General features: G+C 39.4%; 2 protein-coding genes across 3 annotated transcripts in view; both read left to right on the forward strand.

Annotated features, from left to right (window-relative positions):
- LOC127956064 (membrane-spanning 4-domains subfamily A member 4A) overlaps positions 1–20,980 on the forward strand; it is a 287,000-nt gene that overhangs the window by 241,979 nt on the left and 24,041 nt on the right. Inside the window, exon 2 of the mRNA XM_052553834.1 lies at positions 15,314–15,524. Coding sequence (XP_052409794.1) covers positions 15,339–15,524 — 186 coding nt within the window. The 5' untranslated portion in view covers positions 15,314–15,338. The remainder of the gene's footprint in view (positions 1–15,313; positions 15,525–20,980) is intronic.
- Positions 1,236–20,980, forward strand: part of LOC127956069 (membrane-spanning 4-domains subfamily A member 4A) — a 149,398-nt gene continuing 129,653 nt past the window's right edge. Inside the window, exon 1 of one of the 2 annotated variants that reach the window (XM_052553841.1) lies at positions 1,236–1,285. The gene's annotated coding sequence lies outside the window, so the exon portion shown is untranslated. The remainder of the gene's footprint in view (positions 1,286–20,980) is intronic. The other variant, XM_052553844.1, reaches the window with a different exon arrangement.

The raw sequence follows: 20,980 nt of genomic DNA on the forward strand, positions 1-20,980 counted from the left end.
TTCAAACTATTCAGTTCGATTTGGTGAACTGAATGATTCGTTCGCGAATCGGATCTCAAAAAATGCTTTGATTTGAACTCTCTCACAACAGACACAGAAGAGAAGAAAATGCTGAATAAAGTCGTTGTTTTTTCTATTTTTGGACCAAAATGTATTTTCGACGCATCAAAATATTCTAACTGACCCTCTGATGTCACATGGACTACTTTGATGATGTTTTTCTTACCTTTCTGGACATGGACAGTATACCATACACACAGCTTCAATGGAGGGACTGAGAGCTCTTGGACTAAATCTAAAATATCTTAAACTGTGTTCAGAAGATAAACGGAGGTTTTACGGGTTTGAAACAACCCTTTAACCTCAGCTATCACTTCTATGCTGAAAACACTCAGATTTATATACATTCTCAACCTGGTAGGTTTGTGGATATCCTTCATCTTTCCAGATTTATTTCTGAGATTAAGATGTGGATGGCTAAAACTTTTCTCTTTCTAAACGTTTCTCTGCTCTAAAACTGAAGATATGCTCCTTGGCTCTCCCCACCAACTGCAAAATGCTGCTTCAATAGATCTTTCAGTTGATGGTGCTGCCCTAGAGCTACACAGTAAACTAAAAAATCTTGGTGTTATCTTTGACGCCACTTTGTCATACGAGCTTTTCATCCAGAACACAGTTAACATGGCATTTTTCCATCTTAGAAATATTGCACGTATTCAGCCAATGTTGTCCTTGTCTGTAGCTGAAAAATGTATTAATTCTTTTGTTTTCTCAAGAATTGACTATTGCAATGCTCTCCTGGTTGGAGTGTCCAAATCCTCTCTTAACAAATTGCAATACTTTTGCAGAATTCAGCAGCTAGAATTTTAACTGGGGCTAGGGCTGGTGACCGTATAACTCCTGTTTTGATATATATATCACATAGATTTATAATTTTTAATACTTGCATATAAGGCTCTGCATGGACTCGCTCCACAGTATTTGGCAGATCTTTTAACATCTTACACGCCAACTCGCAATTTACGCTCTTCCCGGGGTCTTCACTCGAGCACTTTACACACAAGACTTTTTGGGGACACAAATGTTTATGGCTTATCTATGTATTTATTTACTAGCATTAATAATCTTGCACCTAATAATACATTTTATTAAAGTATGCACACACACTCACACACTAACTCCTATCCTGTCCCACCCACTTCTTCAAAGTTGTCTAGGCTACGCCACTGAAAAAGACCCATTTCTGAACACTGTGAACCAAAGCTGACTTCTGTCTTATTTATCGGTGAGTCCAGAATTTCCTTCTAATAATATGATGCTGTCATATAAGTAACAGTTTTACTAATGAATGGCTAATATTTATTATAAAATGTATTTTTTGTACATTTTAGTGAATTTGAATCCATGATTCACTTCGAAGTCAATTTAGTAGACCGTGAATGAAGTAATGGAGAGAGATTTCGCTCTTCACCTTTTTTTACCCGTTAGATTGTTTGGGTCGTTTGTTAATCTAATGTGTCTTTGTTATTTCTAACTTTACAGAAACAGCTAGTTTTGCTCCTTAATATTGCAAACTGGTGTTTCTTATCATATTGATAACATGTATTGTCTTAATGACACTTGTTGGCAGCACAAACAGTTTCCAGTTCTCTCTCTAAAGCGGACAGAAGTCTTGCTCAATCTCGGGTTTTCCCCTGAACAATGTTCCTCACAGGAAAGTTTCGCCATGACACGCAAAAAATTCGTTGAAAAAGCCATTTGATGGTGAAACAACTAAATGCTTGGGAGTTGTTGTCGATATAGAGTTAGAGACGGTGAATGTGGTTAACAGTTGAGTAGCATCGCAAACACAATGACACCTGAAATAAATCACCATCGTGTTTTAAATCAGAGAGGCTTGATTTAAATAACTGTAGAAGTATTCACATTCATGTCTTTCCCAAATATTCAGCTTGCAGATCTCAGTTTAAACGATTCAGTTTGTTTTATTCTATTCCATTTTGTTCTATTTAATCAGTTTAAATGCTTCAGTTTGTTTTTATATTATGTTATAGTAATATTATATTATAAATCTAATAAATATTTGACCCTTTAAAAGGGAATTTAAGAGCAATATCTCCTTCATTTTTCATATTATATAAAATTATTTAATATTATTATATTATTATAAGCTCTTTCTGATTCTGATAAAGAATTGAACTCTTCTGTGTCATATGATGCAATTTCAAGTTTTCCTTTTTTTTCCTTGGAGTGTTACAAACTCTTGGTGAATGAAGAAGATCTGTGAAGTTGCAAAGACTAAAATCTCAAATCCAAAGAGATATTTTTATAAATTTGAGACTTGTCCACATCCCCCAGAAATGGCCGATCTAACACAACCTCACATCTTTACGTCAAGATGTGGGACTTTTTACATAACTCTTCCCAAAAGTAAAAGCATGACACACCACATAAAATATAAAAAGGTGTAACAATTTATCCAGTTTAATATAATAAATTAACACTAATAAAATTAAGTAACAAACCGACACCTATATTTTTTTTACCCACAAATGTTAATATTTTCATATATTATGCCTATATTTTAATTTATATTTTAAAATTAATTTAATAAAACAACATGCATTTTTGTTATTCGTTACCTGTCTTTTATTTTGAAAAAAAATGTGTCTACCAACTACCAACGTAGTTAAACGATTCTGTGTTTCCGGAAACCATAGTTTAAACTAACATTCGCAAACTGTAGCTGTGTCCAAATTCAGGGTCTGCATCCTCCTTAGGATCCTTCCTACCCGGTTGAAGGAGGATGGGTCCTCCGACGACCGCAAAAACCGGAAGTCGGTGTTTGTGAATTTGGACAGCCTACCCTTCTTTCAGTTCCCTCCCTTAACCATTGCTCATATCCTGTCGCCTAGCAACCGTGACAAGCAAGAAGCGGGTGAAGAGCGCATCGTTCTCTCCCCGGAGCTTTATAAACACTTCTGTCTGCTCTTTCGTCCTTAGAAGCGTTAAAACAGCTTCAATCACTAACAAATAAGCTGTGTGTAAGGGGATATTCACACAGGCAGTAAGGAAGAAGCTAGTTTACGAAAGCAAACATTTTTTTTTTTACATATACACGTACACATGTAAAAAAAAAATGCTTAATGCTAAAACAAAATGCCTAACTAGAAAACCACTGAAAATATATCTTTTTGAAAAGCCAGTTTTTAAAAAACATCGAAAATAATACTCCTCCCCACTCCGCTTCACCTGTGGTTAGAGGCATAGTTCGTCATTGATTGCGCCGCACCTGGGCTGTGTTCTATTAAGAGTTATCGACCCTATGCCCTATTACTTTAGAAGATTTCACCTTCCACTTTGAGTGATTTAAAAGACTTAATGTTGTGGTTTAAATTTATTACCTAATTCGCCTTTTATTATTATAAAAAAATAATAAATGAAACTATATAGCAGCCTGTTCCTCACAATTATTCTCCCTTATGTGCCCTCTGAAAGAATTAATCATACCGATTGGAACGGAGCCATTGTTTTGTTTGTGGGAAGAAACGGTGAGTTTGTCAAGTGAGTTATCTTTGTTAAAACATTCCAAGATATATTTCTCATATAACAATATTGGTAAAATAGTCTGTTAGAGGTTTTCACTTATATTAAATGTTAACACTCAAATCACAGTATTTTTATAGTAAATTAATGTACCAAAATAAAGTAACAAAAATGTATAATGAAGTAAGTGATTTTGTTGTTTTTACAGAATTATAATATAGAATACTCTCTACAAATGTGTTAATGTACATAATAGAGAGAGAGAGAGAGAGAGAGAGAGAGAGAGACACCAGGACAAGACCACAGGAAACAGATGATTCTTCTGCACAATCTGACTTTGCTGCAGCCTGGAATTGAACTACTGGTTTCGTCTGGTCAGAGGAGAAATGACCCCCAACTGAGCCTGGTTTCTCCCAAGGTTTTTTTCTCCATTCTGTCACCGATGAAATTTCGGTTCCTTTGCCACAGTCGCTTTTGGCTTGCTTAGTTGAAGTCACTTCATCTACAGCGATATCATTGACTTGATTGCAAATTATTGCACAGACGCTATTTAAACTGAACAGAGATGACCGCACTGAATTCAATGATGAACTGCCTTTAACTATCATTTTGCATTATTGGCAAACTGGTTTTGTAATGAATGTTGTTCATTTGCTTTGACGCAATGTATTTTGTTTAAGGCGCTATATAAATAAAGGTGACTTGACTTAACACACACACACACATACACACAGTATATACACTGTTTGTTAGAAGTCCAGGCAGGAGGGGGCCTGATGTTGGAGGCATGAAATTTGAAGGCAAAGGCCTGGTTGATTCACATGTATCTATCCAGTCAAGGATCCTTCCAATGCAATAGGCCACAGGATGGACAAAACTTTCTCTTCCTCTTTAGGGAGAGGAGGAACTGAACTGAAACCCCATCAGTCTTGTTCGCTTCCCTCTTACTTGATACAACCCTCCGTTTTTTCACACTTGCAAAGTCCCTCCACTTATTCCTGACTTCTGGGCTTTGTTCGTATCCATAGCCAGCATCATTTATTTTTTGAGTCTTTATTATTTTCCACCTCCTCCAAAAGACCTGCAATTTCATGCTTTGAAAACAGGGTTTTTCATGTAATTTTCATTAACACATGGCTGAATGGCAAGGAGACTTAAATGGGAAAAATTAAGCAAAATAAGCAACAGTTGTCCACAACAGTACATCACAGCTTTTTCAAAACCCATCTTTTTTCGATTGTGGTTAAGTAGTCTATCAATATTAAATAAGAAATAATATTTATATGAAATTGTGAAATTATTGACATTGGGATCAGAAAAGAGGAAATTTTTAACTCTGTGTGTGTATATAATGTATTGCAGAATAAATGAATGATTCGTTATTACTCGACTCCTACGTAATGTAATTTCAAAAGCGTAATTTATGGAATTACATGTAGTTCAATAATAATGAACGAAACTTTATAAAACTGAACGTAACTTTTTCAGAAACTATCAAAAATATGCCATTACAAAAGAAGAAAAACACAATGAAAATTAAAAACTCAGTCGCACAAATTTACAGGCACTTCAAATATGATTCATTCTTTGTTAATGTTTTTCAAAGTTTCGTTTTCGCTAATCGTGGATTCTGAATTCATTGCCACAGATTTTGCTTTTGCTTTACTGATATTCGTTTTGAGTTTTGACGCAAACCTCTCATGGGGGCGGGTTTAACAGTAATCTACTCTGATTGGATAGTGAGCTTTTGATGGACAGATGCTCTATGACCGGGAAGTACAGACTTCACTCAGTGGCGTGCATATTGGAAAGCTCTCGCTGTAATTAAATCTGGTCTATACTGCAAAAATTCTTTTTCACAGACAAAGTGAAAGACATTTATTTTAAGCTCATACACAGGTTCTACCTTGTAAAGAAGTTTATACACAGATTTAAATCTGACAATGATCTTACATGCTCTTTTTGTTCGAGTTCTGAAGAAACTGTACACTTATTTTGGTCATGTCACTACATTCAGAAACTTTGGGATGAAATTGGTGTGTTTGTCAAGTGTAAGATTTTTTTTAACAAATTCACGTTCACAAATTCAAATTCTCCAACTGTAAACCTGGGTCTCTGTTTTCCTAAAAGAAATGGAAAACTATTTGAACGTAATATCAGTATCTACTAATAAGAAAGCTATAAAGACTTCGAATTTGCTCTGCTTTTGATCTCCTTGTGTAATTTTGTTTAGATTTTGGCCCTCTTTTCTTTAGTTCTATTTTATTCTTTATTGATTTTTTATATGTGTGGTGGATATTACGTGATGTATGTTTTATACTTTTGTATGTTTTTGTTCCCTGCATTAATAAAAAAAGAAGAAGAAAAAAAAGCTCTCGCGGTGATTTGTATGAAATACGTTGTGCCTTGTATTACTAAATATGTAAATAATATTTGACCTTCGATCATCTCAGTCTGTAAAGATGAGCTCTCAGGAGAGACATGGAGTGGCATCATCTTCCTCTTCCGCTTGTCCTTCAAGGCAGCTTGAAACAAGCTTGTGTTACTGAAGTAACCAATAACATCGATACAAGTTTTTCATGTTACAGTGTGTTACAGTTTGTTGCAGGTTATTATTGTCATTCAGTAAAACAAGCTTATTTCAAGCTGCCTCGAAGGACAAGAGCTCATCTTTACAGACTGAGATGATCAAAGGTCAAATCGACTGTGAGTTATTTCATAACGGAGCAAACAGTTCTGTCGCTGAAAAACTGAAACATAAAGTTATTATGATCCATATTACAATCTTATTGCTTCGTTGGACTAAACGTGCTTCATGAGATGTCGTTCAGGGGACCCTTACATTTCTAAATAAACCGGAATTTAAATCTGTGGATGTGTTTATGACTAATTATTACGATGGATCTGGTATGTACAGCGTTTCTAATGTTCATGTTTTTATGTGTACTGCTTACACAAATGTACCAAATTAAAAGCTTTATAAGCTTTCCATTGACGATTCTTGAGGCTAAGATCTTTATAATGATACATAGTGTGTCAAGATTAAATTTGTCCCGTTTCATTTAACCTGTTTATAAACACTGACACGTGCAAGTTGAGGGGCGTTCAGGACGAGGGCGTTGGGGTGCAGGCTAAGAGGTTAAAGGCAGTTCATCATTGAATTAAGTGATGTCATTTCTGTTCAGTTTAAATAGTGTCTGAGCATTTATTTGCAATCATGTCAATGATATCGCTGTAGATAAAGTGACCCCAACTAAGCAAGCCAGAGGCGATGGCGGCAAGGAACCGAAACTCCATCGGTGACAGAATGGAGAAAAAACCTTGGGAGAAACCAGGCTCAGTTGGGAGGCCAGTTCTCCTCTGACCAGACGAAACCAACAGTTCAGTTCCAGGCAGACGTATCATCTGTTTCTTGTGGTCTTGTCCTGGTGGTCGTCTGAGACAAGGTCTTTACAGGGGATCTGTATCTGGGGCTCTAGGTGTCCTTGTCTCCGCTGTCTTTCAGGGACATAGAGGTACTTTCTAGGTGCTGATCCACCATCATGTCTGGATAGGTACTGGATCCAGGTGACTGCAGTGACCCTCTGATCTAGATACAGACTGGATCTGGTGCCTACGGTCACCTCATAATAAGAGAGAAACAGACTAATATTAGCGTAGATGCCATTCTTCTAATGATGTAGCAAGTACATCAGGTGTTATGGGAAGTGTTCCTGGTTTCGGTTTACCTAATTAATGCAGCCTAAAAACCCTTTAACGGATTTGGATATTAAGAGCATATTAGTATGTTATGTGTAAGCCAGGTTAAAGAGATTGGTCTATAATCTAGATTTAAACTGCAAGAGTGTGTCTGCCTCCCGTACAATGTTAGGTAGGTTATTAAAGAGTTTAGGCGCCAAATAGGAAAAGGATCTGCCGCCCGCAGTTGATTTTGATATTCTAGGTATTATCAAATTGCCTGAGTTTTGAGAACGTAGCGGACGTAGAGGATTGTAATGTAAAAGGAGCTCATTCAAATACTGAGGTGCTAAACCATTCAGGGCTTTATAAGTAATAAGCAATATTTTAAAATCTATACAATGTGTGATAGGGAGCCAGTGTAGTGTTGACAGGACTGGGGTAATATGGTCATACTTCCTAGTTCTAGTAACACCTTTGTTTTTTCAGAATGTAGCAGTAAGAAATTACTCGTCATAAAGTTTTTTATATCAACTATGCATTTCATTAGTTTTTCAAATTGGTGCGTTTCACCGGGCCGCAAATAAATATAGAGCTGAGTATCATCAGCATAAGAGTGAAAGCTAACACCATGTTTCCTGATGATATCTCCCAAGGGTAACATATAAAGTGTGAAGAGTAGCGGCCCTAGTACTGAGCCTTGAGGTACTCCATACTGCACTTGTGATCGATATGATACATCTTCATTCATTGCTACGAACTGATGGCGGTCATATAAGTACGATTTAAACCATGCTAATGCACTTCCATTAATGCCAACAAAGTGTTCAAGTCTATGCAAAAGAATGTTGTGGTAAATTGTGTCAAATGCAGCACGAAGATCCAATAGAACTAATAGAGAGATACAACCACGATCAGATGATAAGAGCAGGTCATTTGTAACTCTAAGGAGAGCAGTCTCAGTACTATAATACAGTCTAAATCCTGACTGCAAATCCTCACATATACCATTTTTCTACCATTACCTTTTCTAGTATCTTGGACAGAAAAGGGAGTTCAATCAGGACCACTTCCGTCAAGTATATATATATATATATATTTATTACAGTAATACTGCATACAGTTAGTGTTGGCGGTATGGTTATGTTCTGCGAAATCCACACACCTGTCCATGCAGCCATGCTTGGACAGAGCGGGGAGAGCAGCAAGTTAAACCCCCCTGGGGTACAGAACAGAACCATTATCTGCATACATAATTACAATTCACAATTACATGTATTGTAACAAACATGGTAGAGAAGCTTCCATTGAAGTAACTGTAAAGAAGAACGAGGTCAGGTTAAATACAGATTAGTTGGTGGAGTTGGGGTTGGTGGAGGGAGTTGAAAGAAGCGATGCGATGGAAGAGGCGCAGAATGGGAATTTAAATAGACCACTTATGATAGGTGTTGAGACCGGATTGGAACACGTCAGGAACAGCTGATTGTCAGCTGATGCAAGCGTGACTAACGTAACCTGACTGAACTAGCACGATGCTTGATTTCAATCAGGACCACTTCCGTCAAGTATATACATTTATTACAGTAATACTGCATACAGTTAGTATTGGCGGTATGGTTATGTTCTGGGCAACAATCCACACGCCTGTCCATGCAGCCATGCTTGGACAGAGCGGGGAGTGCAGCAAGTTAAACCCCCAAAACAACCATATGTCAAACTCCCCAACACAACTGATGCAATGTTAATGGCCGGCAATGGAAATGTTGCTTAATACTATATTTATGGGGGGAGCATACAAAGGATTGCTTAAGCTGCTTATGCAAAAATTAGATGTAAAGGGGGAAGCATACACCCCTAACAGCAGCATTAGTCTAATACGACGGCAGTTTGTATTTATCTAATTAAGTGTCTAACATCCTCTAAATTACAATAAGGGGGAAGCGTACACCCCTAGCAGCAGCAGCAGTCTAGTACGACGGCAGTAAACACAAGGGGGAAACGTCACCCCGAGTTGAGCAGGTTTCACAAATGCTTAAAGCAGAGTGTGATTGTAAAGGAGGAATCATACGACCCCTAGTGGCGGCACGAGAAGTATGATATATGCTTTAAACTTAATGCAGAATTGGGTGGCAGTCCGGCAGGGGAAGCATACACCCTGCGAAAATACTTCAAATGACTGTCGCAATAGTATTCGGAAAAGGTATGACAACTAATATACGCAAACAATTAGAGGAGGAGAAAATACAAAATACAATATGTCGTATCGAAGAGAACCTTATTAGACTAAACCGATGCCATGGATTTTTGAGCATCTAAAATGTCTTTAAGTCCAGGACGTACATAACGTTTGTATGCGGAAGAAGACCATCTTCCCATCAATTTAAGGGTGTTGATCGCTGTGACAGAAGCTGCTGATGTAGCTGCTCCGATGCGAAAGGAGTGGGTGGTGTAGTGCTCTGGTGAGAAGCCGCATGCTTGGCAGACCAGATGGAGAAGAGCGGCAAACCAGGATCTGGACATAGCTTTTTTCTCCTCCGTGACGAATAAAGGTTCATCAAAATGAGCATGGGGGTGAAAGCTCATATACCGGGACATAGAATGAAAAGGGCAAAAAAGTGTGTTAGTACGAGCAACAACAACTGAAATACCTTTAGATTTGATTCCTTTAGATTCCAGGTCAGACTTGGAATGCTTAAGGAAAATTGAAAAATATGAATCATCAAAAGTGATGTCAGACACCGTGAGATCATAAGAGGGATCGAAATTATTATTGCGTGTAATGAATTCACCAACCCTCAGAAAACCATGAAAAGCACACAGAAAAACAGCTTCTAGAAGAGAATCCACGTAAGGACTAAAGCACCCTTTAGTTTAACAACCATTTTTTTTAAGAGATGGAAGGTAAGAGGAAGGCGTTTATCTTTGGTTTTTGGCGCTTCTTTTTTAATGCCATCTAGGAGCATACGAATGGATGGATGCCCCAACAGACTGCAGGCGGAGGGATCCAAGCATCTTAGATGAAACTGAATTCCTGAGACCTGACTTTTAATGGTGGAAGGCTGCAATTTTTGTCAAATAACAATGCATTATATATGAACATACAGTAGCAATGTTAACAGGTAAGACAGGAACTGAGAAGGTGGAGCAAAAGGAAGAAAATCGAATCCAAGCAGAGTCGTACACTTTTAATGTAGACTTGGCTAGACTTGATCTCATGAACATGGAAGCTGCGGAGATATAAAACTGCAGAGTGGCGTTTAGTCGAGAACAGTCAGGGCGAATGCTGGGCAAGGCAGGCTCGAAGGAGTGGCATCTGGGCACATGGTTTTGAACTCCTGAAATTTGAAACGAGACAGGCAGTCAGGTATGTGGGACCAGGTATGTGGGCAGCGCAGAGCGTAAAATTACCGGTAATGCATAGCCACATAAGACGCCTCAAAAATTTATTAATAAATGGAACGGATGAGCGCCCTTTATTGATAATGTGGACCGTTGCCGCATTATCGCAGAAAACATTTGTTTTCTGGACCACTGATTGCCCCAAAGAATGCAAGCTATGATGACAGGATATAATTCTAACAACGCTGTTGATAGTGTATTTATAGGAAGTGTCGACAATTCAACAGAAGTCTCTATTAAATCGTTATAAAAAAAAGAAATTCCATTCCACCCTTCACATAGAAGAGACCAAAAATGCAGCTCGGATTTGCAGCCTGGATCTAATTTGATAGACTCTTGCAATTTCTGGACTGTTTTTGATACATCAATTAGTCTAGAAACTAAAGAACGACCTTGCGGAATGATGCGCATCGGGAAATTTAAATTCCCTAATAGGGAGAGAAGTTCTTTTTTAGTGATGGAATCTCTTTTCAAAACATCTACCAAAGCTTCCCTGATACGATCAAGTTTATCAAGAGGTAAGGAAGCTTGCATGAGATAGAGTAATACAGAGGAATTCGATTATATTTAATATTCCTGCAGTTTTTTCTTCTGAGAGAGGAATGCCTAGTTGGTTAAAAGCACCCTTACCAGCTGTTTTAATAAACTGAATAGCATTATCAACTGAAACATAAAATAAAGCAAAATTAGGGAGAGGAATCAAACTGTTGATACTTGGTACAAGAACATTGTCATGGGGGGCGGACAGATCTATTATTAAACGTTTCTTACCTGAATATTTCCTTGTGGCTATGCCTAAGGGGTTAATACGAAAAATAGGAAAAGGGGGAATATGGAAGGGACCAATCAAATATCCTTTCTTTAACTCTCTTGCCAAAAGAATATCTACTACTTCGGGCTCTTTTAGAGCTGACTGGAGATTATTGCAAATGAAAGATGTTTTTGGGAGGAGTGTTAAACCTGCGAAGAATCCTTGAATAAGTCCAGTAATTAAATAATGCACAAAACAGCGGTTTGGATGCATTTTCAAAGCTTTGTCAAGTTCTGGAACATTGACAGGTGTAGAAGGCTTTATTTTCTCTTTTTGGACATTCTTCGAGGACACACGGACTTGGGATGTCCGTCTCCGCAATAACTGCAAGCATGGATAAATTTACAATTAGGAAACCCGCACACATTTTCGTTAAAGTTATAACACATGGGAGTATGAATCGCTGGGGTAACCTTTTCTGCATTTTCGTCTTTAGGAAGGCGGCCTGCCGGAGGTTTAGCTGTTCTCGGGCATAGAGAAGGGGTATGTGCTAAAGAACCACATAAGGAGCAAGACAACGCGCGGTGACCGGTAAAATGCCTACTTATTAAAGCCAAGTCTACCACGGACCAGTCCAACCTTTGGTTGAAACGCTGAATTTACATAGCTGCCTTAGCTGAGAAAGATTTATGGTACACATAGAATAGAGTCCCGCCATAAGTCATAGTAAGATCTGAAATGATAGCTAAATAGGAGTCTAATTCAGCCCTGCGCAACGGATACACTTCGCGCTGAATGTACATAGCTGCCTTAGCTGAGAAAGATTTATGGTACTCGTAGAATAGAGTCCCACCATAAGTCATAGCAAGATCTGAAATGATAGCTAAATAGGAGTCTAATTCAGCCCTGCGCAGCGGATACACTTCACAGATTACGTCTCTAACGACTCCAAAAGCTACATTGAACTCAGGCATAGTTAGACAATTTGACAGCCGTTGATCATTGTCTTTTAACAGTAAAGAAATGTCTCCACAGTCTACAATGCATTTATCTTGGCCCTCTGAGCTTAGCAGGATTTTCACCAAATTAATATCATTACCTGCGAGGATCTGGGCGTGCAGCTGGGAAGAGATAGCAGCAGCTGGTGGAAAAAAGGGGGATCCGGTAGTGGGCGCTGGGCGGGCTGTGTCTAGAGACCTGCGCTGTAGAGGATCAACTTGTCCCATGGTAGATGTGAAGACAGCAGCATCCGCGGGAGTCGTGGCAGCGGGCGTCGACGAAGAAGAGGAGGGCTGGTTTTCCAAAGCCTTGATCCTGGCGTCTAAGCTCGTAAGGGAAGTTTTAATGCTTTGATGAGCTGACAGCACAGGGTCTTCTGTAGACTGGAGCGGTGCGCTGTTGCCGGATCTTTCTGTCCTTTTCCTCAGAACCGGTGGATTAGTGGAACAGGAGCAGTGCCTGCGTTTGGCAATGGCTTTCCTGGGACCTGATGGAGTTGAAGTTGAAGGGGTCGCAGGCTTTTCTGAGCAGGTTTCCAGGAAGAATTGGAAGAGTTCTTCGTGGTTGATTCCTAGAGGTGGCTGGATGTTATGACTGTACAGCGTCATGATGATTTTTTTCAGCAGGCCATTCTGCTATAAGCGGAGGAGGTGATTTATTGGCCAGTCGCGAACTCCTGCGTAGAGTTGGAGGATTATCCGTATCAAAATTTTCGCTGGCATTTTCTAGTAAAAGCTGAACCTGTTCGTCGGTTGATTCCTGATCGGACATGGTGAGTAATGAAATACAGATCACTTGTGCTAAGAGTAGCAGTTTTTCATTGCTGATGTAAATGAACATGTAGCCATAAGTTTGCTGGCAGCGATGCCGGTTAGTTGAAAGCAGCGATGCGATGGAAGAGGCGCAGAATGGGAATTTAAATAGACCGCTTGTGATAGGTGTTGAGACCGGGGTCAAGTTAATGTTTGTAACACACTGAAGTGGGAAACTGTTACAATTATAAGTTAGGTAGAGCACTTCAGCTGTGAGTCCCATAATGGGGGGTGCTGGCTAACAGGTTAACAAATGCAAAAGGCTTGGCCCAACCCGAGGTTGACGCAGGAGTTGCGCTCGGTGACTGACCTCACCCTTCCAGGTGACAGAAGTCACCACGCAGTCCCTCGGAAAGGCGATCTCCACTCTGGTGGTCCAGTAGTGCCATCTCTGGTTCAACCTGGTTGAGATGAGAGACGTTGACAAAGTGGCCAGGCTGGCCTGTGCGGCGACACTGTCGAGGGCTGTGCCCAGCAGTTCCCTGCAGTACAACAGCAGACTGGGGCCATACAGTGCATCCTGCACAGGAGAGTGGCGCCAGCGAAAGGGGGCATCATGGGTGAGAATGAGGAGGCATTGCATCGCTCCCATGTCCCCAACCTTGAACCATTCACTGTTGCCGGGACACATTCTCAGCTCCTCAGTGTAAAACCTGAATGATTGGATGCACCTGTCGCCTATTTATACGTGTAGGCACGGGTAGTGGCTCAGCTATGTAAAATCCAGTAGCCAATCTTCTTTGGCATTTTCTTTTAAACTCAGAGATGATTGGCCTCCCAAGTGAGACCCCATATGTCATTCGACACAACGTCTCCATTTCCTCCATCAGGAAACGAGGGTTACGTACGCAACCGATATGATATATATATATACAAACACACACACACACTCCCACACATATGTATATATGTAACTAATTAATCAATTTTTTTCTGAAATAAATCAAGATTAATCTCACCTAACATTGAAGTTTTTTTAAATATTATATTGCAATAATTTCACATGCAATATTCAAATTAATGTACAAACAACATAAAGACAGTATATTTTTTATATTTGTTTAGTGGCATCTTTTTTATGACTAAAGGCAAGTATCACTGATACAGCTGATGTCTATATGAAATTTACCATTGACTTCAGTCATCAAAAATTACAGTATAAATGAGAGTTATCAGTAAAAATAGTAATAGTCATAGTATGCATGGCAGAATGCAAGTACAACACTTCTGATTTTTTATTACAAAAAAAGATTATGTGGACAAACTAGAGGGCTACATGAGAAAAGAATTAAATGTTTAAATAAGGTTTAAATTAGAAGAGTTGTAGCAATGCCACATAAGGGGTGATTTAGGTATATGATTGTTGATTACCACTAATGTATTGTTGGATCGTTTAAACTATTATCACCCCGTTTCCTGTATTGTGACCTCTGTAAACATAAAAAAGTAAACATATTTACTCCACAAACCTGAAAAACAGCGATAACAGCCCAATTTTTTGCTTGTTTACATTTCATCTCCGTTATCATGAAACCAAAAAAACACAGCTCTGATCATGGCATCCGTGATTCACCGGTTAATGTTTGTAAATGCAGCGAATAAAGACGTTGTTATTTACTGCTTAATAGTTCTTGCTGCCGTTGTGAATGCAACCAGGAAAACAGATTGGTTCTCCAGGAACAATCCTGCTGGCTAGTTCCTACATGATGCGAAAACCTCTAAAGTTAATAATGTTTGTGAATGTCTGAGTCAAAGTCCAGATCTTAATCCAATTGAAATGTTGTAAAAAGGAGCTGAAGCAAGCCGTTTATAGGAGAAAACCCAGCAACATCACAGCGCTGAAGTGGTTTTGTACTGAGAAATGGGATAAAACTATTACAAGTCATTGTGCAGGACTGAACAGCAGTTACAAGAAACATTACCTGCAGTTATTGATTCATGGGTCATATTTATACAGTAATATAGAAAAAGTCAAATGGTATTTATGAATCTGTCTTATAAGTGTCTTTGGAAAGAGCATCTGCTAAATTCCTTACAGTAAATGTTGTAGATTAAATTAACCATGAGTTGTTGAGCTTCTTCATAATCATATACGTTATATGTTTTGTTTTACTATGATTCCGTACAGGTTAAATTGAGATAGGGAAACCAGGATGTCCAACACTGTCATACCCATGAACTCTTCAACGCTCATCATTCAGCTGCAACCAGCAACACAAACAGCACCGGTGATGATGGACCCAAATGCTCCTGAGCCTAGTTATGCACAACAGATGACGGGAGCTTCACCTCTTCAAGGACTTCAGGCATTTCTGAAAGGACAACCGAAAGCCCTTGGGGTGAGAAATGTCTCATAAACTCAAATATATGATCCTGGGGGCACATTACAGAAAGGTCCTAATTTTAAAATCGTATCTTATCTGTTTGGTAACCATGGTAATTTCAGCTAGGACCACATTTAGAACAAAAGCTATTACAAAACAGCATTTCCTAAGTGTATTATCTTAACTTTTAAAAATCCTGTCTTAACTTTAGGACAACCCCACAGCTGAACTAACTTCTATTTGAAAGCTAACGGAAAAACTGCTTACAAATGTGATGTCTACCAATGGTATTACATTCATTAATAATAAAAAATGAAGAACAGAGATGTTTAATGGTAGAAGGACTCTTGCAGGACCCTGAAGATTTGTTACATGACAAAACAATCGAAACGTCAGTGCAAGTTCTACTAGGAAGACTTAATGCCATGTCACATTACAATTAGATCTAGTCAACCGGCACTTAACACGAAGAATATAAAAGCCCTGTACTCACACTTCATTGTGTTTGCAGATACTGCCGCAAAGTTTTTGCTCAAAAAGTCACTTGACTTATTGCCTGGCTTTCCCTGGGTTACTTGCATATAGTTAAGTTCGTCTTCTGCAAACTATTGCGAGTTTGACATTCCTCTCAAGATGCACATTAGATAGTTAGCTTTGCTCTGGTGTCGCAGTGAATGTTTTTGGTAGTGTTGGATGATACAAGGCTACTGAGTTTTCTCGGCAGAGCAGGAAACATTGGCGGAGTTCCAAGTGCTTTCCAGTTTTGCCACGTGGCAACGCCGGTGCTTTCCGAGCTGTCACGTCGGCACTGCTTGGGTCTATATCAACAAAATATTTCATTTGTACACTCACGTGAACCTGCATGCATGAAGTCTCTCCGAGCCTGCAGTCGGAAACAAGGCTGACGGTCTCCTTCGGCATCGCCTTCATCACTTCATCAGCATCAGTTTTGGTTTATGCTCTTGGGCATAAATTTTATTCTGTGCAAGGTTATTTACTCAAACGTTTAAGATGAAGCACTTGGTGTTGCGTGATTATTTATCTAGCAGACTATCACTGCAGGATCAAGATGTTAATCAAACTTATACATTCAATGTTTGGAACAACTCATTTGCAATGAGGCATTTTGAAGCTTGTTAATAATAATAATTCCTTACATTTATATAGCGCTTTTCTAGACACTCAAAGCGCTTACATAGTCAGGGGGTATCTCCTCATCCACCAGGATGATGCGACGGCAGCCATAGTGCGCCAGAACGCCCACCACACACCAGCTTACTGGTGGAGAGGAGACGGAGTGATGAAGCCAATCAGTGGATATGGGGATTGTTAGGAGGCCATGATGGTCAGAGGCCAATGGGTGAATCTGGCCAAGATGCAGAGGTCACAACTTTACTCTTTTCGAAAGACATCCTGGGATTTTTAATGACCACAGAGAGTCAGGACCTCGGTTTAACGTCTCATCCAAAGGACGGTGCTTGTTGACAGTATAGTGCTAGGACCCACACAGACCACAGGGTGAGCACCCCCTGCTGGCCTCACTAGCACCTCTTCCAGCAGCAACCTAGTTTTCTCAGGAGGTCTCCCATCCAGGTACTGACCAGTCTCAGCCCTGCTTAGCTTCAGTGGGCAACCGGTCTTGGTCTCCAGGGTGATATGGCTGCCGGCTGTTATTAAAGGTTTACATTCTTTATAGCCTACTGATAAAGATTGTTGCTCACATTATTCCTTTCTGAAAAAAAAATGCGATGTCTAGCACACCGTAAAGTATTTTTTGTCTTAATCATATGATTTTGACTTTTTTTATTCAGTCATTTTCATTTGCATCTATCTACAATAATTGCTGAATGCCTTGTACTGGAATGGGGTAAGTATTGCAACTTGAATCTTCTGTTGCAAAGACCATTTCTGCAAAGAGGTCCTTGCTGCATATTTCTGCACCAGCGTCCTCTGAATAAAAGCATGAACGTAAACAGATTGTTTACATCAAGACTAGCCATGTGTGCTAGTAAAGTCAATTTTGATTTCACCCGGACTTTAAGTTATAATCGAGACTTGTTTGGTCTTACCTGGCTGTTGCTGCCTTCACATTACACGGACTGTTGAGGCACTTGCATAACTCTGCTATGGTGATCATCAGCTAATTTGTCCATTACTGTTTATGAAGTTTGGCCTATTGTGGCCTTCACATGTCACAGCCTACCTCGGACTTCGCTTGAAATTGTGTATATCTTTTTATGGTCATGCTGATCTGGCTCGTTTTCTATTTTTTTTTTTGGGGGGGGGGTAGGTTTCCTCTGCGGGTTCTGGCAGTTAGATGGAGTTTTATCAAGCGTGCGCAGGAGTCTAGACTTAAGAATTGTATCTGGGTATATGCTCTTATGCCGCTGCTAGAACCCTAATTTTAGCTCTATCAATTAACCTAAACTAGTCACCTTTCTTACTCAATGCGGTGGTTCAGAATTCCTGTAATCTCCCATCAGGCTGCTATGTACATGATCGTTCTCATTGGATGTCCATCAAGATCAGACACGTAATGCTCAAGGTACAGTATAATACTCTTAGGAAACTACTGGTGGTGACTACTTATCACATGCTCCCCACGTCCAGTTTATCATGGTTTTTCACATACAATGGCCTATCGTGATCATCTACACACAAGGCTTTCACATCACAGTTTATAGAAATGTAGAAATCAACATAATGTAATGCGTGTGTTTTAGGTAAATTAAGCAAATGCTGCTGGTGGTGGCGTCACACCTATTCATTACATCTACTCTTTCACCACCTCTCGCAGGATTCCGTCACGGTCTTAGCAGCTATACTCTCTACGGCCTCTTGTAGCCGTTCTCTCACGGCCTATCGGGGTCTTTGTCTCTGCAACTGGTTCAGCTCCATGTAGTCACGTTTAGAAGCTGTGGTCTGTCACCGCTTCTATACACCAGCCACTAATGATGTTGAACTCGAGTACAATCATCAGATATCAAGCTATTGGGAAGATGTTCATCCTCCGCATTTGAATCCCACATTAGACCTGAATCACTAAACACCTCAAGGAATATCAAGCTGTCCTTAAGGTTATCTATATGCAATTAATGGTGTTAGTACTAGGGATGCACTGAATCCAGATTGTTGGGGTTCGGCCAAATACCGAATCCACTGTTTAAGATTCGGCCGAATCCGACATTATGCAAGGATGAAACATGATTTTGATGACTTCATTAAGTTTTGTTTTATAGAAAACTCTTTTTAAAAGATTTTCGTTTTGTATAAATTGTATCTTAATTTTGATCAATGTTTTATCAATCAGTTGGCCATATTTAATAAATAAGAAGCAAATATATAGCCTAGCAGACAATGTAATAAGGCGTCGGCAGGATCACTTGCATTGCATATGAACTAAACTCAGCGTGTGCCTGTCGTGGGAAGTCGTGGCCTAATGGTTAGAGGGTAGGACTCCCAATCGAAGGGTTGTGAGTTCTAGTCCCGGGCCGGACGGAATTGTGGGTGGGGGGAGTGCATGTACAGTTCTCTCTCCACCTTCAATACCACGACTTAGGTGCCTTTGAGCAAGGCATTGAACCCCCAACTGCTCCCCGGGCGCCGCAGCATAAATGGCTGCCCACTGCTCCGGGTGAGTGCTCACAGTGTGTGTGTGTGTTCACTGCTCTGTGTGTGTGCATTTCGGATGGGTTAAATGCAGAGCACAAATTCTGAGTATGGATCACCATACTTGGCTGAATGTCACTTCACTTTCACTTTCACGCCTTACAGATTTGAGAAATATAGGCTATATATTACAGAAAGCTTGAAATGTCTTTTAAACGAAAATATTCAAACCAAAATAAACGGGCTACTCTTTGATGATGTAATCCATATGAAATGCTTTTTTTCTCTGGCGTTCATGGTGAGTCTGCATCGTCAACTTCATCTTTGCAGCAACACAGAAAACACCAGTTTATTACTAAACAATTAAATAACAGAGGTGGAAAGAGTACAAAAATATTCTACTCAAGTAAAAGTACCATTACATGAATGAAATTTTACTTAAGTACAAGTAAAAGTACCAGTCTAAAAATCTACTCAAGTAAAAGTAAAAAGTAGCTTGTTTAAAATTTACTCAGAGTAAAAATTACTTAGTTACATTTTAACAGTGATGGGGAGGCAAAAATGGGGTCTCAGACTCAGTTCCTGGAGGGCCACAGTCCTGCACAGTTTAGATATAACCCTAATTAAACAAACCTGATCCAGCTAATTTAATCATTTAGGCTTATTTGAAAACTACATGATATGTGTGCTGGAGCAGGGTTAGAACTAAACTCTGCAGGGTTACGGCCCTCCAGGAACTGAGTTTGACACCCCTGGGATAGGCCTATTAATCTCAAACTAGTTGTTTTTAATTAAAGAAATCAGTTATTTAGAATAATAAGACATTTGGGCTGTTACCAGGCAAATCAGTATCAACAAACTCATCTTTTCAATGCAGACGAAATGCAGAAGCTTCATCTGAAGTGGCATTTAGATGTATTTACACACTGTTTAGTGCAGGACAAGAATGCATTTAACCTGCAGTTACAAATGCATGAATAATTTTTGATGTACAAGACATAAAATGTTGAATACTCATTTGAAATGAGAAGAAATAAATTAAAAAAAAAAAATCAAAAGATACTTTAATTGTGAACTTAAAATGGCCAGTATGTGTCAGCAAGTCACTGTTAATAAGTGAGACATTGCGATTGAACCCGAATCATTTAAACGGTTGATTAATTCAGGAACTAAACAGTCATGTTGCTCAGAGATGCAAAACTGTGCTTTGGTGGCTATGTTTGGAATTATTTTTTGTTGTAAAAATAGAGCAAAAACAGGCAATATGGTATCTAAAACGCAAGTCTTTTAATTAACTTGTTTACTGACCTGTTGTAAAATGTGTATATATATATAATCATGATGATTTTTGGAGGAAAAGACGGCATTCTTTGTGTGATTTTGATTTACTATATGAAAATTATATATGTAAGAAATGTCAGGGTTGGCAAGGGAGGAACTCAAGTGCAGACAGGGATCACAACACACAGGATTTATTTAGTACAAAAAGGGAAAAACAAAACCCACGAGGGGGAAAACAACGACTAGGGCAGAAACTAAACGACTTAACAGGACAGGATTGACATGACAAACAAACTCATAACACTAACTACAAACAAACACTCACGGTAATACAAACACTTCTTCAGGAACAATCACAATCACAAATGTGGAACAATCACAAATGAGGTACAATCACAATGAACCGACGCAAGACAGAGCACACTAGGAGATCTAAATAGGGGAACAATTAAGACACGACAGGTGACACAGATAGCAATCACGACACGACTAGGATAACAAGGGGGGCGGGGCAAGGGAACGAGACAACACAAGCACATGGCCCAAAGGCAAGGCCATGTACTTGTACACAAAACACGGGT

The sequence above is a fragment of the Carassius gibelio genome, chromosome B4 (genome assembly GCF_023724105.1).
Source record: "Carassius gibelio isolate Cgi1373 ecotype wild population from Czech Republic chromosome B4, carGib1.2-hapl.c, whole genome shotgun sequence".
NCBI classification, from domain to species: domain Eukaryota; kingdom Metazoa; phylum Chordata; class Actinopteri; order Cypriniformes; family Cyprinidae; genus Carassius; species Carassius gibelio.